At 39.8% G+C, this 18,227-nt stretch overlaps 1 protein-coding gene across 1 annotated transcript in view; it reads right to left on the bottom strand.

Moving 5' to 3' along the window:
• Window positions 1–16,658, bottom strand: part of LOC136657583 (oxysterol-binding protein-related protein 8-like) — a 66,722-nt gene extending 50,064 nt beyond the window's left edge. Inside the window, exons 1-3 of the mRNA XM_066634503.1 lie at window positions 16,597–16,658; window positions 14,544–14,639; window positions 6,432–6,468 (exon numbers count right to left, since the gene is read on the bottom strand). Of these exons, the coding sequence (XP_066490600.1) occupies window positions 6,432–6,468; window positions 14,544–14,612 (106 nt within the window). The 5' untranslated portion in view covers window positions 14,613–14,639; window positions 16,597–16,658. The remainder of the gene's footprint in view (window positions 1–6,431; window positions 6,469–14,543; window positions 14,640–16,596) is intronic.
• Window positions 16,659–18,227: the final 1,569 nt, after the last annotated feature.

The following is an 18,227-nucleotide window of genomic DNA, read 5'->3' as shown; positions in this document are numbered from 1 at the left end:
GTTATTTACATTTTTACCAGCCAAAATAAATTTGCAAGCTAAATAAGGCTCCACCTTGACATTCATCCATTTTTTACTTTGCTCTGGTCCCTAACTAGATGCTCTGACTCATGCTCTGGTCCCTAACTAGATGAAAGCGCAAGGCACTGCTGTACCTGCTTCCCATTTCAGCACACTCCCAATTTCAAGACAAGATCATGATGGCAAGGAAAAGGAACCATGGCCTACTTACTACAAATTCTAATAACTTTCAATACTATATACATTGAAGGGGCATGGGCTACACTGGCTCACGCAACTGTGGATGGCACTTCAGAAGAGATTTAGTTTTTTCCACAAAATTCCATGATCTGTAAAAGACTGTGAAATTACTTATAGCCATCTCAGATATTTCTTAGCACAGCATTTTAGAGTCCTACTTTCTACCCTTATGTATATCTTACAGGACTTTTCAGATAGAATCTTCCCAATATTGAACATCTAACGTTTAAAAGTAACTGCACCTATAACTCAGGAGTATGGCTACAAGTATCCTTCAAAATCTGTTCCCCCTCCCCACTCTGACAAACCAAAAGCCTTCTAATTAATGGTCTATTTGACATTCCAAGTTCCTAGAAACCAGTTACAGATTCAAAAGGGTCATGGTACAGATTTTATTGAGTATCAACTTAAATTCCTAAATGCACACAATGTGCTTTTTCTGAGATATTGCTGCACTTGTAGCCATTCAAATCAGTTCTACTGTACTGTTGCTACAGCTCTCCCCCCTGCCTTTCATTGGTTAAATTTTCCGGTCTTTCATACTGTCACAGTGCCCTCTAGAGATCCCACTGTGGAACTACATGATACAGAAGCTACCCTCCTTATGAACATTTTAGGTTCCAGGGGTCTGTTTGTAAGTATAGTAATGCCCCCCCCTACACTGCCGTTACTGTCAGTTCCCTGCAGAGCCTCTCTGAAAGCTTCTGAGCAGTTTCTGTTTTCAGCAGCACTGTCTACAAGATGGAAGTCTGGGCTGAACATATTTATAAGCTGAGTATTCAGAAGTAGATAGCTTCTGTATTCTATGCTCTCTTTAACAAAGATAACAACTGCCAATATTAGAATTCTCTAATGCTTCCTCCCCCAACCCCCAAGATAGCTATACCAAATATCACAGCTTTCCTAAACGGAAGAAACTCAAAACACCAACATAGGAGGTGCCTATATATTACTAATGCCTGCTCCCTGAAACTGGCTATTCAGACCAAGGTGGCCAAGGGTAGTGGTGGTGGTGAAAGGAATACCTGTTGGTCACTTTAGGTTGCACTGGCCCTCTTCCCAGGCCTTCCATCTCATCTAACTGGTAAATGGCCAAAGCAAGGCTGACTCCACAGGTGCAAGGGTGTGGGTATCTGTCCGCTCAGGCATAAGCCTGATCTACAGCATCCCTGAACTAAGAAGAGGGGCAAGTCAGACTGAGAAGGAGGTTGAAAATGGCTGATGGCCACTCACCTCACCTATTCTTATGCTCCCACCATATCAGCTGATAGTAAGTTCCATTTTGATATGTATAATATTGCACTGTTAGAAAGATAATGCTGAATCCCAGCTTTCATCCAAATTCCAACTTTTAACACTGATCTTGGGCTGTAGCGCTCCTATGGTTACTAGGCTAGGGGGCAGCCTTTATGAAAGGGGCTGAAAGAGAACAAGGCAGGAAGTCTGCAAGCCTGAACCCTACCTGGATTCCTTTATCAATGGGCCATATTTTGGTAGAAATGAAATCAAAAATATAAAGAACTGCCCTGTTGTATAGAACCGAGATCTGTCAAGTCCAGCTTTTGTTTCCAGAAGCCCCTGACTTCTGCCTGTAGAAGTCAAATGGAAGGCACTGACAGCAGAGTGAATCTGACAAGGTGGAGAATGAAACAGAGCACTGACAGCATCCCAAATGAGACAGTTACAGCAACAGAAGAGGCATTACTCTACTTATGAACAAAACAAGTTAGAAACAGATCCCTGGAACCCAACCTGTTTGTAAATAGGGAGCTTTTGCACACCTTGTTTGGTCCCATACTCAAAGTGAGAAGGATTAACCAGTATAAGGATTAAGTATTTACAAGGTGGTCATGATAGAAATGCTTTCAGAACTAAGTTGAAACAAGCCACCAGGGAACGTCTTACATGTGTTTGTTTCCAGCAAGGAAAATAGAATTACAGCCCAAGTTGTACTGAACACAAAGGGGTTACTTCTGAGTAAAACAAACACCACCATTTTTAAATCCCTCTACTTATTCGGGTAGTTTGTATACAGGTATGGAATACGTTATCTTATTTTCAACAACTAATTTAAGTTGGGCTCAGACTGCAATGTGTGCCCTCTCAAGAACACCAGTGTGCAATACTCCAAGACATTTAAACCACTTACTTGCCTCACAAAGGGCAACATAAAATACATGCAGCTCATCTAGTAGTAGTAGATAACACAGTCTGGGCAAGGGAGTGGAATCTACACGCAAACAAAACTGCAGGTTTTTTTTGTGCATGACATTATGGGATCATCCCCGGGCCTGCAGGTAATTTGCAGGCTGGATAGTGTCAGGCCCTGAAGCCTTGGCCTGACTGCGCACAGCATCATGGGAGGAGATGATGCAACATCTGGTGATGCATACCAGGTGACTGTCACCTGGTGAGTCACCCCATATGCCATCAGAGTGACTTTGCACTTTTAGTACGCTCTGATTGGCTATAGCCAGTATATAGTCCAGGGAGGGCAAGCTGGAGTGTGGGAGATGCAGAGTGGATTTTGTGCCAAAGGCTACTTCAGTGTGATTCGTGATTGTGTGTTATCTGGACTGTTGCTGTATATATTGTACATAGTAAAGAGACATTTGGTAGAGGACTTCTGCCGTGTGTCGTCTTTGTTCCCAGGAGTGCCTACGCTCTGTCCTTGAGAGATAGGTGGAGAGTGCAACCGGACAGCCGCTTGCTTTGAACGCTTACCAAGCCATAACACATTCTTGTTGACCAGATGTCAATGTGACAACAATGACTGCTACATAAGAATCCTCAAGTCCCATTTTCAAGCCTGAAGTAGTATGTAGATGTCAAAACAAGGCCAAGTTTGGTGATTCCACAAACCCAAAGTAATGGGAGTCTTCGGGTCTCTTACTTTCACTAACTTCATGTTTGCTGTAGACAAGTGTTTCTCAAATTGTGGGTTGGGACCTACTAGGCAGGTTGCGAACCAATTTCATGCAGGTCCCCATTCATTTCAGTATTTTATTTTTAATATATTAGACTTGATGCTCCCATGGTATGTGACTGCATTTAGTTGAAATGTTACAGACCTGTACTTTTAACAAGCTATGATGCACATTCTTTTAACAATGATAGTAAATGGGATTTACTCCTGGGTAAGTGCGGGTAAGATTGCAACCTAGGATTGCTAAAAATTTTCCTGCTTGATTATGTCACTTCTGGTCATGACATCACTTCCGATAGGTCCTGAAAGATTCTCATTCTAAAAAGTGGGTCCCAGTGCTAAATGTGTGAGAACCACTGCTATAGACAGACTAACAGGTTCTCAGACTAAGAGACTAACAGACTAAGAGGTTCTCAGCTGGCAACTATATGTAAATGGCATATTAAAATGACAATAGCGATTTCAAAATTGTATCAACACTACCTGCTGAAACAAGTTATTTAAAATGTATCAATTCATTATCACTATTGTATTTAAAGAACAAGAGCCTTTAATGTACTGGAACACCTGATACTTGTGTTATTGTGATGTTTTTCTCACCCTTTAAAGAACGCCAAAAGAATAAAGATTTTAAGGTCAGAAAGAAGTGCATGGATGGCTTCTTTTTATCTCAACCATTCACAATAAAAGCTACAGTGACCCTAAAAATTTAGGTCATCTCCTTTCAAAAAGGTGCCTTCTACTCTGAAACACTCCATTAAACAGTTTTGGAATATAATGTGTAGAGGTGGGAGAAAACTTATTTTTTGCATACTCCAGTGTTTTCCAAAGGTTCGAAGTACAGAAAGTGGTGTAATGTACATTTTTATTCAAAATGTACATGATAATTATATATTAAAATCACTTAAAAAGTGTACTAGGTAGGTGATAAGTGGTCTAGTGTCAGCAGATGCACTCAGTCATTATCCATGCACTCCCCCACATTAAACAGTAAATAAACATTAAATAAACATCAAATAAAATGGTTTTATTTTTTCAGATTTTGGCCCCTCCTAAAAAATGAGAGGTGCAGAAAGCAGTTACGTGTTTTTACTTCATTATCACCATTTTCTCTCTCCTCTAATAATGTGTAATGGAGATGGAATTAAATGGAAAGTGCTCCATTAATAACCAATAGTTTAAAGCAGTGGTTCCCAAACTTCTTAGAGGCCCTAAAGGCTGCTGTCCGATTTATAAATGCCAAGGGAAATAGACATATTGGTGACTGTAGTAGCAGCTTTTTAAACCCTTGATGCACAAAACCTAATCTGCCCCATCAGTTTCGCAACCCACTGGTGGGTCCCAGACGGACAGTTTGAGAACCTCTGGTTTAAAATATTTAGTTCTAGAGGTCAAGATATAAGTAATTAATTTACATGTACAGAGCTCAAACATGCCTGGTGTGGTTTACATTTTTCCTTTTAACAGACGACCTATTCCCCTCCCCATCATGTAAAACCTGCTTTAGGAAATTACCTCAGCTTCAAAGACCTCTGTAGGATAGCTAAAGACAACACTCTCAGTACAAATTAATATATAACCTACTATCTTAACCCTTCAGCCTTGCTAACTATAGTAACATGCTTCAATTAGTTAAAGTATAGAGCTCTTCAGTACAACAGTATCAGCTATCCAAGAATGCTTGACCAGGCTTTCAGCAGCAGTAGCTAAACATTGCTTATTTACAATAATGTATTAAGATTGGGGGGGGGGGGAGAGAAATTGAGAGATGTCTGCATCTGATCACATTATTCTCAACTGTGATTAATATCCAAGAGGCTTGTGCTGAGACACAAGTTGGTTGAAACAGACCATCTTTGTACTTATACCACAGAGAAATTAGCAACTCATTACTCTGTGCAACCACTTTAGTTTTTAAAGTGCTCGCTTCTCTACGAACAGGTAAAATCTCTACAGAAGTCATTACATACATTGCTACCATGGAGTCTCCAGAGGGAAACAACCACTGTAGACTTCTTGTGGTCTAAAGTGGAAACTAGCTTTATTGGCTTACAAATCTAGCCAAAATGCATTCTGAAAGCAGTCACTACAACAAATTTAGATCTGTAGCTACTAAAAGTTATATACTGGGTCCTAACTTTGACTTTAACATATAGTTATTGGGATCCATCCGATTCAATAAACGAAACATCAGTTGATCGTTTAAGAACAGGTTGACAAGGGTTGGGAGTAAAGTTCAAAATACAGGATAATTAGCATAAAGATAAGTACAGGAGTATCCCTGTATCCACAGATCTGGAATCCGTGAATTCAGTTACCCGCAGTTCTCTGCCCTCACACCCCATTACTTCCATTTTTCTTCTTACTGGTGCTGCCAAGCAAGTATTCCTCCTCTAATAGAACGCTATAAGCAAGCAAGCTTATTGAAAGACAAGCAGCCTGAATGCTAGAGACACACAAGCTTTCAATAACCTTGCTTGCTTATAGCATTCTGTTAGAGGAAGAGACATGCTTGTTTGGTGCCAGAGAAAACAAAGGTAATGGCTGAATGGAGACGGGGTCCTTTTTATTGATAGTTTCTGTATCTGTATCTGTAAACAATACAGATAGTTTCTGTATCCATGGGCAGGTGGTGGGGCTGAAATGTATCCACTGATATGGGAGGACATGTCTACTTAAACCCTTGAGTAGCAAGTGCAAGAGGTGGCAATCCACCTCTCACATGGAAAGAAATGCCTTCTCTGAAACATGTATACATATTTAAATGGAAAGAATGCATTCATCTGCCAATCTATTTTATTCATATGCATATATATGTAGGTTTATCCATTCAAAACCTTTTAAGTTTATATAATGTTAAAGTCACGTTCACTGTCTCTTATAAGGGCTATGGTTATACTGGAAATCCAACATTTTCCAACATTCAGAAACATCCTTAACATGATCAAGACTGCTATTTTCAAATTATTCTACCTGAAGCTAGGGAAAATGCTTCTTAATTCTTAGCTGCTTCTGAACTCTCTCTCTCTCTCTCTCTCTCTCTCTCTCTCTCTCTCTCTCACATACACACACACACACACACACACACACGTTTTCAAAGGTTTTTCTGTTTCTTTAGCATCTGAAGTCATTTCCAGATATTCAGTTCTTGCTAAGATTGGTCTACCAAGGAAGAGCTTAATGAAGATGAGATCTTTTACAGGATGCAACTCTCCACATGCTGGAGCAGAAACCACTCACTTACTTGAGGATCCCTGGGAGTCTTTGATTTCACCATGATGCTGGAGATGCAGCGCAATTGAGTACGCAGAACAGCAAACAAAAAAGTCGAAGGCAAAAAAAAAGAAAAAAAAAGAGAAACACACCAGAGAAGGCAGCCACAACAAAAAGAAAGAACAAGGGAAACAGCAAGTTAGTTTGTAGCTAAAAAAATACAACATGCACATCAAATCCTGATAGAATTTTCTTAGCAACAACATAGCTCCAAAACAGGAGGAGTGGCTCACAACAAAAACCCACACAAGTGTGTCTGCTTAGAAAAGAATGCTATTAGCAACTTTGTTAGTAGACAGCAAATGCCTTCCAAGACTACAAATCATTTTAAGGAATCTTTACTTTTATACCACATAACATGCAGAATCAACTGTTAGCTGGAAAACTGCAGTAACATATGCCTTTTGGAAACTTGACAGTAAAGAAAGGAAGACAAAATTTATATTCAGTCTATTCATAGCAGCAAGAACGTTATTGGCAGAGAACTGGAAATCAAGCAGTTTACCTAGCAGCCAAACACTGGCTATAAACACGTTTCTGTATCATGAGTTATTTTAAGCTAACATTTTCCAACAGATACCAGGAGGAAAGGATACAATCTTATTTGAATAATGGAAGGGACTCTGAGGTTATACAATATTATGAAATGCATTATGGAAAATATGGATTTAGCAGGATAAAATATTATATAAAAGGATTTGTACTTTAGAAGCATTACATAATAAAATTTAGTCAACCTTTTAGTTTATTAAATCATGTTATTGCAATTCTGCACATTCATATAAACAAGTTTACTGAAGTTTAAACTTAATACAAATTTTATACATTGGTTTCCCAAGTTACAGAAGGCTGTGTCAGTGTTTTTGAGCAGGTACAGCCATCTTGCAAAAGCAGGGCAGGAGGTCTGGTCTAGAGGGTAGAGCCTCCATTTGCCTGAAGATTAACATCCACAAGGTCGCCAGTTCAAGGCCACCGGCACCGTGCGACCTTGAAGCAGCTGACAAGCTGCAGCTGAGCTGTTCCATCTGCTCAGAGCGTGGGAGGATGGAGGCCAGAATGTTAAACCAGATCGGAGTGTAACAGCTTGAATGTGGTGGTTCTTGAAAGAGAGAACCTTCTTTCAATTTGTAAAAATCCCAGCGTGGATTTAATAAGCCTGCCTGTGTAAACCGCCTTGAATAAAGTCTTGAATAAAGACCAAGAAAGGCGGTATATAAATACTGTATATTATTATTATTATTATAAAAGCCAGATTGAACTGTTTCAACATGCGTGTTTCAACTTTGAGACAGACCTCTGGAATGTAACCAGTATGTATATTGGGGGCTTCACTGCTTTAAAACTGCATGAAGTGTACTTTAGTTTAATTTAGTTTAATGCTATTAAACTAAATTATTATTAATTTAACTATTAATTTAACTATTATTAATTAACTATTAATGCATTAAACTTTAGTTTAATGCCATCTTGTAATTTGTACACAATTTTTTGACTCAAAAAACTGTTATGACAGGCCACAAATTTTTCCACTCAGTTGCACATTTAAATAGCCAAGAAAATCAAGCAACAATAAATCTGATAGCTACAGAAATAAAAAAAATATGCTGACTGCTTCAGAACTGAGCAGAAGAGCAAGGGTTTAACTTTTCCCCTTCAAAATCACCCTTCCACCCAAGGCAGTTTCTCCTTGTGGTCTAAACGGGTACCTGCATTCTTCCCCAGGGAAAGAAGTCACTGCAAGGGGGGACAACTGGTGAAGAAGACAGGTTACACAGTGTCTTCCCTATATATTCCTCAACTCAAGCTTGTAGCCGCTTTTCATTATTTTTTAAAAGGTGACTGGGAGACTATTACACATGCATGATACCCATAACATATCTTGGTTGGGCCTTACAGATACAAGGAAGTCAATGTACTTTTGTTAAAACTGAAATAACTTATTTAGTTTAAATGTGCTATGCCCTTGCCTTCATAAATAATTGTGTATAAAATAAATTACTATGCCCAAAACCCAGTCTTAACTAAAAACCTAATCTAAGTTCTCCTGAAATACTCCACTTTCAGTTTAACTTTTCTAAGTGTTCATCTTTACTGACAAAAATGAACAGATAACAAAATAACTCATATAAAGTAGATGGCAGATACTGAAGCCAGTATACATATATTGGAAAGCTTATGAGAACACTTGATGCACCCAAGAGAGCTTTAATACAGGAAGGAAGATTACAATGCACTTAACCAGAGTATAGATTACCACACTGGTCTTCAATCAGTGGATCTTGACCCACAGTTTGGCAATTGTAGGGCCAAAAGTGACCATTAGGTGGAGATTACTTCCTTCTGAAGTAGGTTACAACATCAGTACCAACATCTGCTGCAGGCAGAAAGGTATAGGTGAATTAATGGTTTGAAGAAGTTGAATTCATGGCTTATTAGAGAAGCTCACTCTTACATTGGGCACAGTTTAACATAGGGATTCCCAAACTGTGCATCATGACATCCTGAGGTGTCACACAGCACTTCCTGGGGTATTGTAGGCCACCAACTGGCTGGCAGCAATTCTGAGCAGGATATTACAAACAGCAGAAGGAGACTCAGCCTGGTGGGTTGAGCACCTGTATGTGGTTTTCATGTGCTAGGAAACACCTCCCCACCTGCTCTAAGCTTCTCATCTCTGTTTGTAGCATCTAGCATGGTCTCCAAACCTGGAAGTAACTGGCAATGACATCATCACCAGTCACTTCTGGGAGTCATGCACTGCATTTGTAGTGCACAGGGGCATTGCAGGACACTCAAGATTGGGAAGCACTGGCTTAATAACTAATTATGAAAAGTTTTAGATATCAACAAGGAAGTTAGCTATTGGAGGGGTGGAGTTTGCAGTTGGCATAACAGAGTTGAGGGAACTACTACAGTGGGCCATCCGTATCCACAGGGGCTTGGTTCTAGAACCCTGCAGGGATACCAAAATCCACAGATGTCAGGCTAACAAAGTGGCACAAATTGCATACACTGACTGAAACAGGTGTAAATTGCCTAACAGCCAGCTAAAGCGGTGCAAGGGAGGTGGGAGGCAAACACGGTGAGTGCAGTGAAATGGCAGGTTTCGAGGCGAACAAAGTTATGTTAACTTTTTAAAATACATTTTCAATCTGCAGTTGATTAAATCCATGGATGCAGAGCCCACAGATACAGCAGGCCCACTGTATATGCTTTTAAAGGGAGTGTTAAACAAGGCAAAGTGCAAGATAAAGCAAAGAAGGTGTGTTACCAATTATCCACACTCATTACCAGTTAAATGAACCATTTTCCAAACCAATGAAGGTAACTCTTTCTACATGTCATCCTCACTTAAGCATCTGAAGAAAAAGCATGAGGAAAGTCTCTTAAACATAAACAGAGAAGAACAGAACAAGAGGAACCACTACAATATTTTGAGTACTTACATGATGAAACAGAACAGCAGGAAAGTCTAGCCACTAATACTTCAACAAGCCTGTACTGTGCAGCAAATGCCAGCAAGAGAAACACTGAAGCAGGAAAGCTGAGCAAAGCAGATAAAAGCTGATCACTCAAGATTATTGTAATGGCCAGTATGTAAATATTTCAGCACTGCATAGCTAATCACTTTCAAGAAGCTCCTAAGCAACTGACTAAACAAACTAGCCAGTTGATGTCTACTTCTGTTCATAAAGAGTTTCTATCTTAAAACAGTTGTACACAGTGAACACCTGTCTTGAAAAGACAAAAAGCTAGTCTATAATTTGACACACAGAAACCTACTTTCATGTTTATAGGCTATGAGTGAGCTTTTAAAAACATTACCATATTTTTCAGACTTTCATAAATTTAGTAGTTAATCATTTAAAACAAGACAAATTACACAGAACAGAAAGTTATGTAAAAACTAAGAAAGCCTTCTGTACCATTTCTCTTAATTGGAAGAGCCATTTTTCCTTTATTTATACTAGTATTTGTATTCATCTCAGGCTGGCAGACAGTAAGTCAAAGATACTTTCACATATATAAACTGTGGAAGAATGAAGCAGAAAATCCCCTAATCAGGAAAAAGTCATTTACCTTGGGTTCCCCCTCCTTCATTAAACTTATATTCCAAAACGGTTGCAGTATTTCACACTCCCTGTTACTTTGTATACAATTCATGCAAAGAAGCCAGATTTTCAGAATAGCATCTTCTTTCTACTAGCAACGAGCACTCCTATGTGTGTGTCCCCCAGGAGAACACTGTCCCAAATCTTTGCAAACAGCCATGTGATGAAAGGCTGTAGCTCATGCATCAATTTGTTTGCTGCTACCACCTCCTGCTGCAGTTTGTTTCCCGTTTCTTGGGTGACCCTATTTATTTTTGTCAACTTTCATGAGCCAAACCACGTAACAATGCCCAATGGTTTAGGATCACATTCTAAATGCATGATTCAACTGTTAAAATTCTACTACCACAATCCAGAGCTATCAAGTCAAGAAAAGACTCCAACCATATCTAGACCAGCAGCTTAAATATTCGTCAGCTGCAGATCTTTTTTTTTTAAATACAAAGGTAAGGCTAAAACAGGGCATGTTAAGAATATAAATGCTTGAACTGGTTTTAGATAAGTAAGGTGAACGTACAATATGCCTTAGAGTACTCTCAACCAGAGTGCATGACCGCCTGCTTGTGTGGCTAGAACAGGACCACAACCACCATCTCTGGCCTGTGCAAAGCCTTCTGTTGACCCATCTCTCTCATGTAGCATTCCCTTAGAAACAGTGAGTCTACCAACCCAACATCCAATGCATTTATTTATCATATCTAATTTCACATCCATGTAACTATTAAATAATTTAACATGTATTTAGTTAAAAATCTGATTAGTGTTGGGTATGTTTACTTTAAAAGGTTGCTGAAATTTTCACATAACAAAATGACAAACTTCTTAAAAGCTAGCTAATGAGGTTATGCATCTTATATAAAGTGTTCCCTAACTCACAGGGGTTAAGATTTTTGAAAGGGGTCCATAAATGTAACCCTCACAGATGTAGAAACTTTACTGTAATACAGAATAAGAGGAAAAATATCCAAGCTCTAGCTCGTACTATATTGCACAAAACTGTAAGGTATTTTTCCAAAAAGGTCCACTTTTAAAAAAAATGGGGGGGGGGTGTTTAGGAAAGGAAATTAAGGATCAAATTTTATACAGCGAAGTCCAGAACTATTCTCTCCAGAAAGCTAATGATGCACAAACATTGATCCACCCAGTGAAGCTAACTTTTCAATTCCATAGTATTGTACTCAATTTTTAGTGCTACGCTTTAGATCTCAGTTGCCCAAATGAAGCAAACCACAAGTGCTGCAAATGGCTACATGCAGATTGCATGCTTGTGCAAAATACAGGATCTGGCTGCTGATACCAATTAGAAACACCTCTTGCCCACACTTAAAGAATTATACTGGCTACAGAAGGTACTACTGTGCTTCTGGATACAATTCAAAGTGTGTTTCTTAACCTTTACAGTCCTAAATAGTTTGAATGACAGATATCTGAAGGACCACCTACCCCTTTATGAATCTCTCAGACCACAAAGACCTTCTTAAGGACACTATTAAGATCTTGGGAAGAGAAAGATACTGCCTTATACAGGTTCGGACCACTGGCCTACCTAGCTCAGTCTTACCAACACTGACTGGCAGCAGCTCTCCAAGGTTTTAGACAGGAATTTGTTTCTGCACTATCTGGAGATGCCAAGGATTAACCCAGGGACATTCAGCAGTGCACACCATATACTATACAATTTTGCTATGGTCCTTAAGGGATTACCATTAGGTTGCATTTGGCTTGAAAGGTCACAAGTTGCACAGGTCAGAATAAACCAGCAGTAGAGATTACCTAATAGTGAGCAAGAAAAATCTCATATTTGTGCCTAAGGTTTTCAGTATTCATTTAAAAGTCTATTCCAGTTAGGAATACAGCACTGAAGAAGCAGTTTTTAATCTCAAATCAACTTGATTCTTTCCAGATACAATATACAAACAACAGCATGCATTCTATGGTTTATATCAGGTCTTCAACAGGTGGATCGGAACCCAGAACCAAGTTGTGACCTGACCTCAGATGTGCTGCAGCACTGTTGCTAACTCTATTTTGTTTTGAACAGTAGCCAGAGCTAGGTGTCCCAATTGCAAGGAAAAAGGCCATTATGAAAATGCAGGGCCCAATCCTATCCAACTTTCTAGCACTGGTGCAGGATCAATGCAGCCCGGAGGTGAGGGAACAAGTGTTCCCATACCTTGTGGAGGCCTCTGTGACTGCTGCCCCACCACAAGGTGCAGTGCATGCCCCACTGGCACAGCTGCACCAGCAACGGAAAACTGGATAGGATTTGGCCCTCAGCTGGCTACCTCTCTTGTCTGCGGCCAGTTCAACAAAGCAACATGCCTGCTTTCATTGTGCTATGGCAAGCACAGCATAAGCTGATCATGGGTGCACATGCTATCTGCTTGTAGCTGCCACCATGCCATATGCTGCAGAACAGCAGATGTGGCACAGGAGCAGTTGCCAAGAGGTCCGTGTAAATAGGGAGAGGAATGCAGATGTTGGATTCTTCAAACTGGATCCCATGTTGCTGGGTAGGGTTTGATTCAGGTCCAGCTCTTAAGTTGAAGACCACTGATTTCAAATTCTTTGCACAGAGGTTACAGATGATATTTTACTATTCTACTGCAATATTATTTCCTATGAGTTAGTGGTCAATTATATTTAGACCATAAGCACTTCCTAGACTTGCCTACACATGGTAACAAAAATAAAGGTGTTCTTATTTCAAGTGAATGCTAGTCTAGAACATGCTACTAGATTCAGAGTTCTTCGTGACAACAAATCAGATAAGAACACCTGCTCAATTTCTTCCATTTCACATAGTGAGCTCTAAACATCCTTTGTGAAAATTATGGAACAGAAAATGAGTCCCCATTCCTCCCATACGCTCACCCACTTAATGACCACCAGTCCCTCCAAGGTGTGCAGTGGTGCAGCTACACATCTATTAGCTGAACTCTGTGCAGCTTGGCAACCCAGATGTTCACAAATGATGAGATGACATCATTGCCGAACATTACAGAGCAACGTCGGAACAAGTCACAAGTCTGTGCAGCTGACAAAGGTCCACGCAGCAGCACAAACCCCTTAGGGGGAACGGTGTTAGTGACTAGACAGTGGATCACTACCCAATTATCTTCAACCAAGGAGAACAGTATTTCAGTCTATAGTTTTCCCCCCAAATAAGAATTCCTCTACCTGCTGTTTCTCAGTTCTAATTAGGAACTTCCACTAGGTACCAGACCCCCCAGTAATGTGTTGCAACAAGTTAGGTCTCCATGGTTTCATTACATGCCTTAGCATGTAACATTAGAGCCTTAGATATCAGAGAAGTTTTTAGCATCACACCTGTATTCTGCTGTAACCAAATTCAAGTATGTGTGACTGAAACAATCACATACGCTTCCCTCATTTCACCTGCCTCCATCCCTCTGTTGTCTCCCTTCTTTCAATATTCAGACTGTTTAGTCCCTGATGGTAGGGAACTGTCTTCTCACTCTAGGCAAAGTGCCATATACATTGATGACTCTATATGAATATACTAATAGAAATGTTAGCAAAAACACTATAAAATATTTATCGTAAGAATTATCTCTCCCTCCATCCAACATATAATTAAGGTTTATCCCAAATCTTAGTCCCTCAGAAAGTCACAACTGAAAAAAGTTTGTAACAGTTGAATAATACTTAACGGGATTTTCATTTCCTTTTTTGAATGCTAGAGAACTATTACTCAACTTTGAAGACTGTGCTTCAAAGTTCTCCTTATTAAAAATGCACAATATTACATTGATCAAATAGAAGTGGGTAGTAAAAAATGTTAATTTAGCCTGAGCTTAGCAATTACAGCATTTGTAAAGGAAAATTGCACCATTCTAGCTGCAAAAAGAGGCAGGGATATATGAGGTTTAGTTGGATGTAAAATTTCTCTCTTTCTAAAGGAAATTCCTGAGTCAGATTGCCAACCAACATATACACAAATTACTCACAGAAGCTCTGTCAGGCTCCCCTTCAAATAAAGTCGTCTCCATGCTGAAACAAAGCTTGCGGTCTTTCATTTAGAGGTCTTCCATTCTGCAATCTACCTAAAAAAATAAAAAAAGATGTTAGCTACTGAAAGAAAAAACATTGCAACCGTGAAGAGCAACATAGTAATACACCATTGCTCACCATTTGTTTCTTTAAAAAATAAGAATAAGCAGTATCTGCAGAAGAGTTCTAGGAATGACTTCTAACCTTTTGTGAAGCATTGCTGTCACCAGAAATTCCTTCAGAGTGGAAGCACTGTGCTCACCCATGGGGTCCCTTAACAAGCAAAAGGGGTCTTTGCAAGAACACAATGTTCTTTCCATTTCCAGAAAGAGCTTCAAGAGCAGAGCAGCTCTCCACAAAATCAGGTCATAACTCAATATTGTTCTACTTAAAGAAAGGGTAAATTTTGTGCATATGCATGCACGTACACACTCCCAGAATATTTGTTTGTTATTATTATTATTAAAGAATACAGTTCACTGTTCAGCAATATAACAGCATTATCCTATGCATGACTACTCAGAAGTAAGTTCCACTGTACTCAAAGGGACTTATTCATAGGAAGGTATGTATAGGATTGCAGCCTAAGAATACAAAATTCCACTTGTGATTTACATGAATAAACAGAAGACTACAATAAAAGAGAGGGAAAGCTGGTAAAAGGAATACCGAGTTTTCATAATGTGACGTTAGATTAGGTTTCTGAATTTTCAGTTGACCAGATCATGTGGTATAAGGGGGCCCTGCCACAAAAATTAAGCATATAGATGAAGCTTTCCCAAGGTGTTGGTAATCAGTTTGGAGGAGACAACTTGTATAGCAACTGCCCTACATATTACAACCAAAGTATTAATGTCACTATTATGAATATTTGTTTACAGCAAAAAACTATACAGGTACGGTAAAAAGTAGTTCACAAACCAGCTTATACAGCAAATCAATAAATGGTTCCTGTGGTCAAAGGGGTCACAGTCTAAAAAGATCCGCAGTAGAAACACCAGCAACAGCCACTGGAAAGACACCATTTTGGGGTGAGAAAGGACGGTTGTCGTCCCCCCCCCCCGCTAAATATAAGATGACACCACTTTGAAAGGGGTCTCTTTGCAGTTAGCCAATACCCTAAAGTATTCCGTTCAGAGAAAAAAATCATTAACAAGCAAAAAGATAAGCAGCAACAATATTCATAGTAATCAGTAAAACGTAATTAAAATCTCACTTCTCCCTCCCCCCACCCCCAGATGCACTGTTCCCATGTTCTAAAATTAAGTCACCCTGGCTTACCATATGAAACAACTTCACATAAATCAAACACTGGTGTGGAAAATCCCACAATATCATTTCATCACCAACAGTGGCGATTCAATTCGGAACATCCTGTTTACAAAAACACAAGTGGGCTGAATGCTCTCCTATGTAGAACAGTCTGCAAAAGCCTTATCACCCTCAAAGCATTCTGTACTAGATTTAAACAGCATTACTAACAGTGTTTAATGTGCTATGGCATTAACATCTTTGCCATACGCAAGCTTTTCCTAGCACTTAAAATGTATACAGTTTTTAACCTGTCTCCTAAAAGAAATTCAATGGAAAAAATTTTGCTACCAACACCCAAAGGATATAGAATTACAAGCCCTGTTTAATCTCTGAGGTCAAAGAATCACGGTAGTCAAAGAAACATACATCCTGACAGGAAATGTTTCATCCACAGTGCACACTAACATGCGCACGCACCTACAAACAAACCAAAAGCCTATTTGCATTTGAGAAGTGACAAGGCAAAAGCAGAACACATTTCTGGGCAGGACACCAATTCCGTGAATGTTTACTTGGAAGGAATCCCCAGCTCTGTCTTACCTACAGTCTGGCGCAATTTATTTTGAAGTATACATACTTACCTGGAAGTGAGATCCACTAAACAAAATACTTTTTTTTAATTCAAAAGAATGCACAGAACTTCACTCTAAAGTCACAGCTTCATGAAACTGCCTCAAATGCCAGACAGCCCCTTACCTGCTACAATCAGAGCCCTCGGTGCTTAGTCCAGTCCATAAGCAACAAATCAAAGAGCAGGGCAATATGACGATACAGTAGGCAGATGGGTTACTGTCCTAAAGGCAGGCAGCTCTGCCTTTTCTTTTTACTCCACTACAGTTCAGACCACACCCATCCAGCAGGAACCAGATGTTCTCCTATCCTTACCCCTGTACATTCTGTATGTTTAAAGGGGGGGAGAAGGGCTGTTAGGTTTGAGAGTTTTCTCAAGGACATGGAAAAGATACATTCTGTATAAAGTTTTGGTCACTAAAATGTCCTCTAAACAAACCTTTTTTAAAAAAGTAACATAGTCAAGTTTAATGGTGCTTCAGAGTGCAAAAGTCTAACCATCTGTTTGGGAAACAGTATCTACACACACCAAAGAGCTCCAAAGCAGCCACTACTTGGCAGGTCGTGTTACAGCAAATATTATCTTTCCAACACAATTAAAGAGAATGTAAGTCTTAAATTCTTTTAAAAAGAAAACGTTTGGATACAACCTTCTCTTCCAAAAGAAAACACTGACATTAATGGGGTGGGGGGGGAGACAACCTCAACAATCTTTCAATAACCCTGGGACTGTTCATATTCTACTGGATCCTGCTCTGAACTATTTCCCTAACCCTCGAAAACACTGGTCTCAACCTGTGGTCCACTGGTGGTCCGTGAGACTCTGAGAAGTGGTTCACGAGGTCTCAGGAAAAAGAAAGATCACCTTCAATCACTTCCAGCATCTCACCAAGTGGGCACTCCCCCATGGACCAACGGAGAGGGCAGAGAACAGACCACCTACAGCCAGCACTGAAGTGTTGGCTGTAGCTATAGGAGATCTATTCTCTGCCTTCTCTGGTAGTCCATGGGGGAAACCCTTTTTTAGGAGATGCTTTCCACGGACCACACGAGAGGGTAGAGAATGGACTGCTTGCACTGCAGCTGCCAACAAAAGCAGCAACCCAGAAATCGCCTCTGAAAATAATAAATTTAATTAATCTCCAATACAGCTTATTACATATTTAACTGTATTTTTGTGTGCAGGGGGTGGGGGAGCACATGGTCCACAATGATTCTAATCTTTGCCTCAGTGGTCTGCAGCCTGCTAAAGATTGAGAACCACTGCTCTAAAGCAAAGGGGGGTGCACACTGCTATTGGGTAGGGGGGAGTTCCTTCATGTGCACACTCCTCAGGATAGAATCCTGAATGAGCTCAAAAAACCCAGATTAATCCAAATATGCCCTATCAGACGAGTTGTTCACTTAACTTTGCTGAGCACTCATTCAGAATTCAAATGTATAAATGGGGGAAGCTACTGTGCTCCCCATCCGACAGATGGACATTTACACAGTATTTTCCTCATGCAGCAATTAGGCTTAAGTGAGAAGAAAACTAAGCAACACCTCCAACGCTTTCAACATGCAACTACCAACTGCTTCCAATTCTGTTTATAGCAAACCTTTATAATTGTTGACTCCCTAAATATAACTCTACATGTGGAGATGCAAAGTTGCATTTTGCACAATGGATCTTGGGTGGAAGCGAATATTCTCTATCCATTCCCTCCCCCCACCATCAGGCAAACCTCACAATATATTACAGTAAACATTTCATT

This window comes from Tiliqua scincoides, chromosome 7, assembly GCF_035046505.1.
Source record: "Tiliqua scincoides isolate rTilSci1 chromosome 7, rTilSci1.hap2, whole genome shotgun sequence".
NCBI lineage: Eukaryota > Metazoa > Chordata > Lepidosauria > Squamata > Scincidae > Tiliqua > Tiliqua scincoides.
The sequence above is the reverse complement of the archived record's forward strand: the minus strand, read 5'-3'. Positions and strand labels throughout refer to the sequence as shown.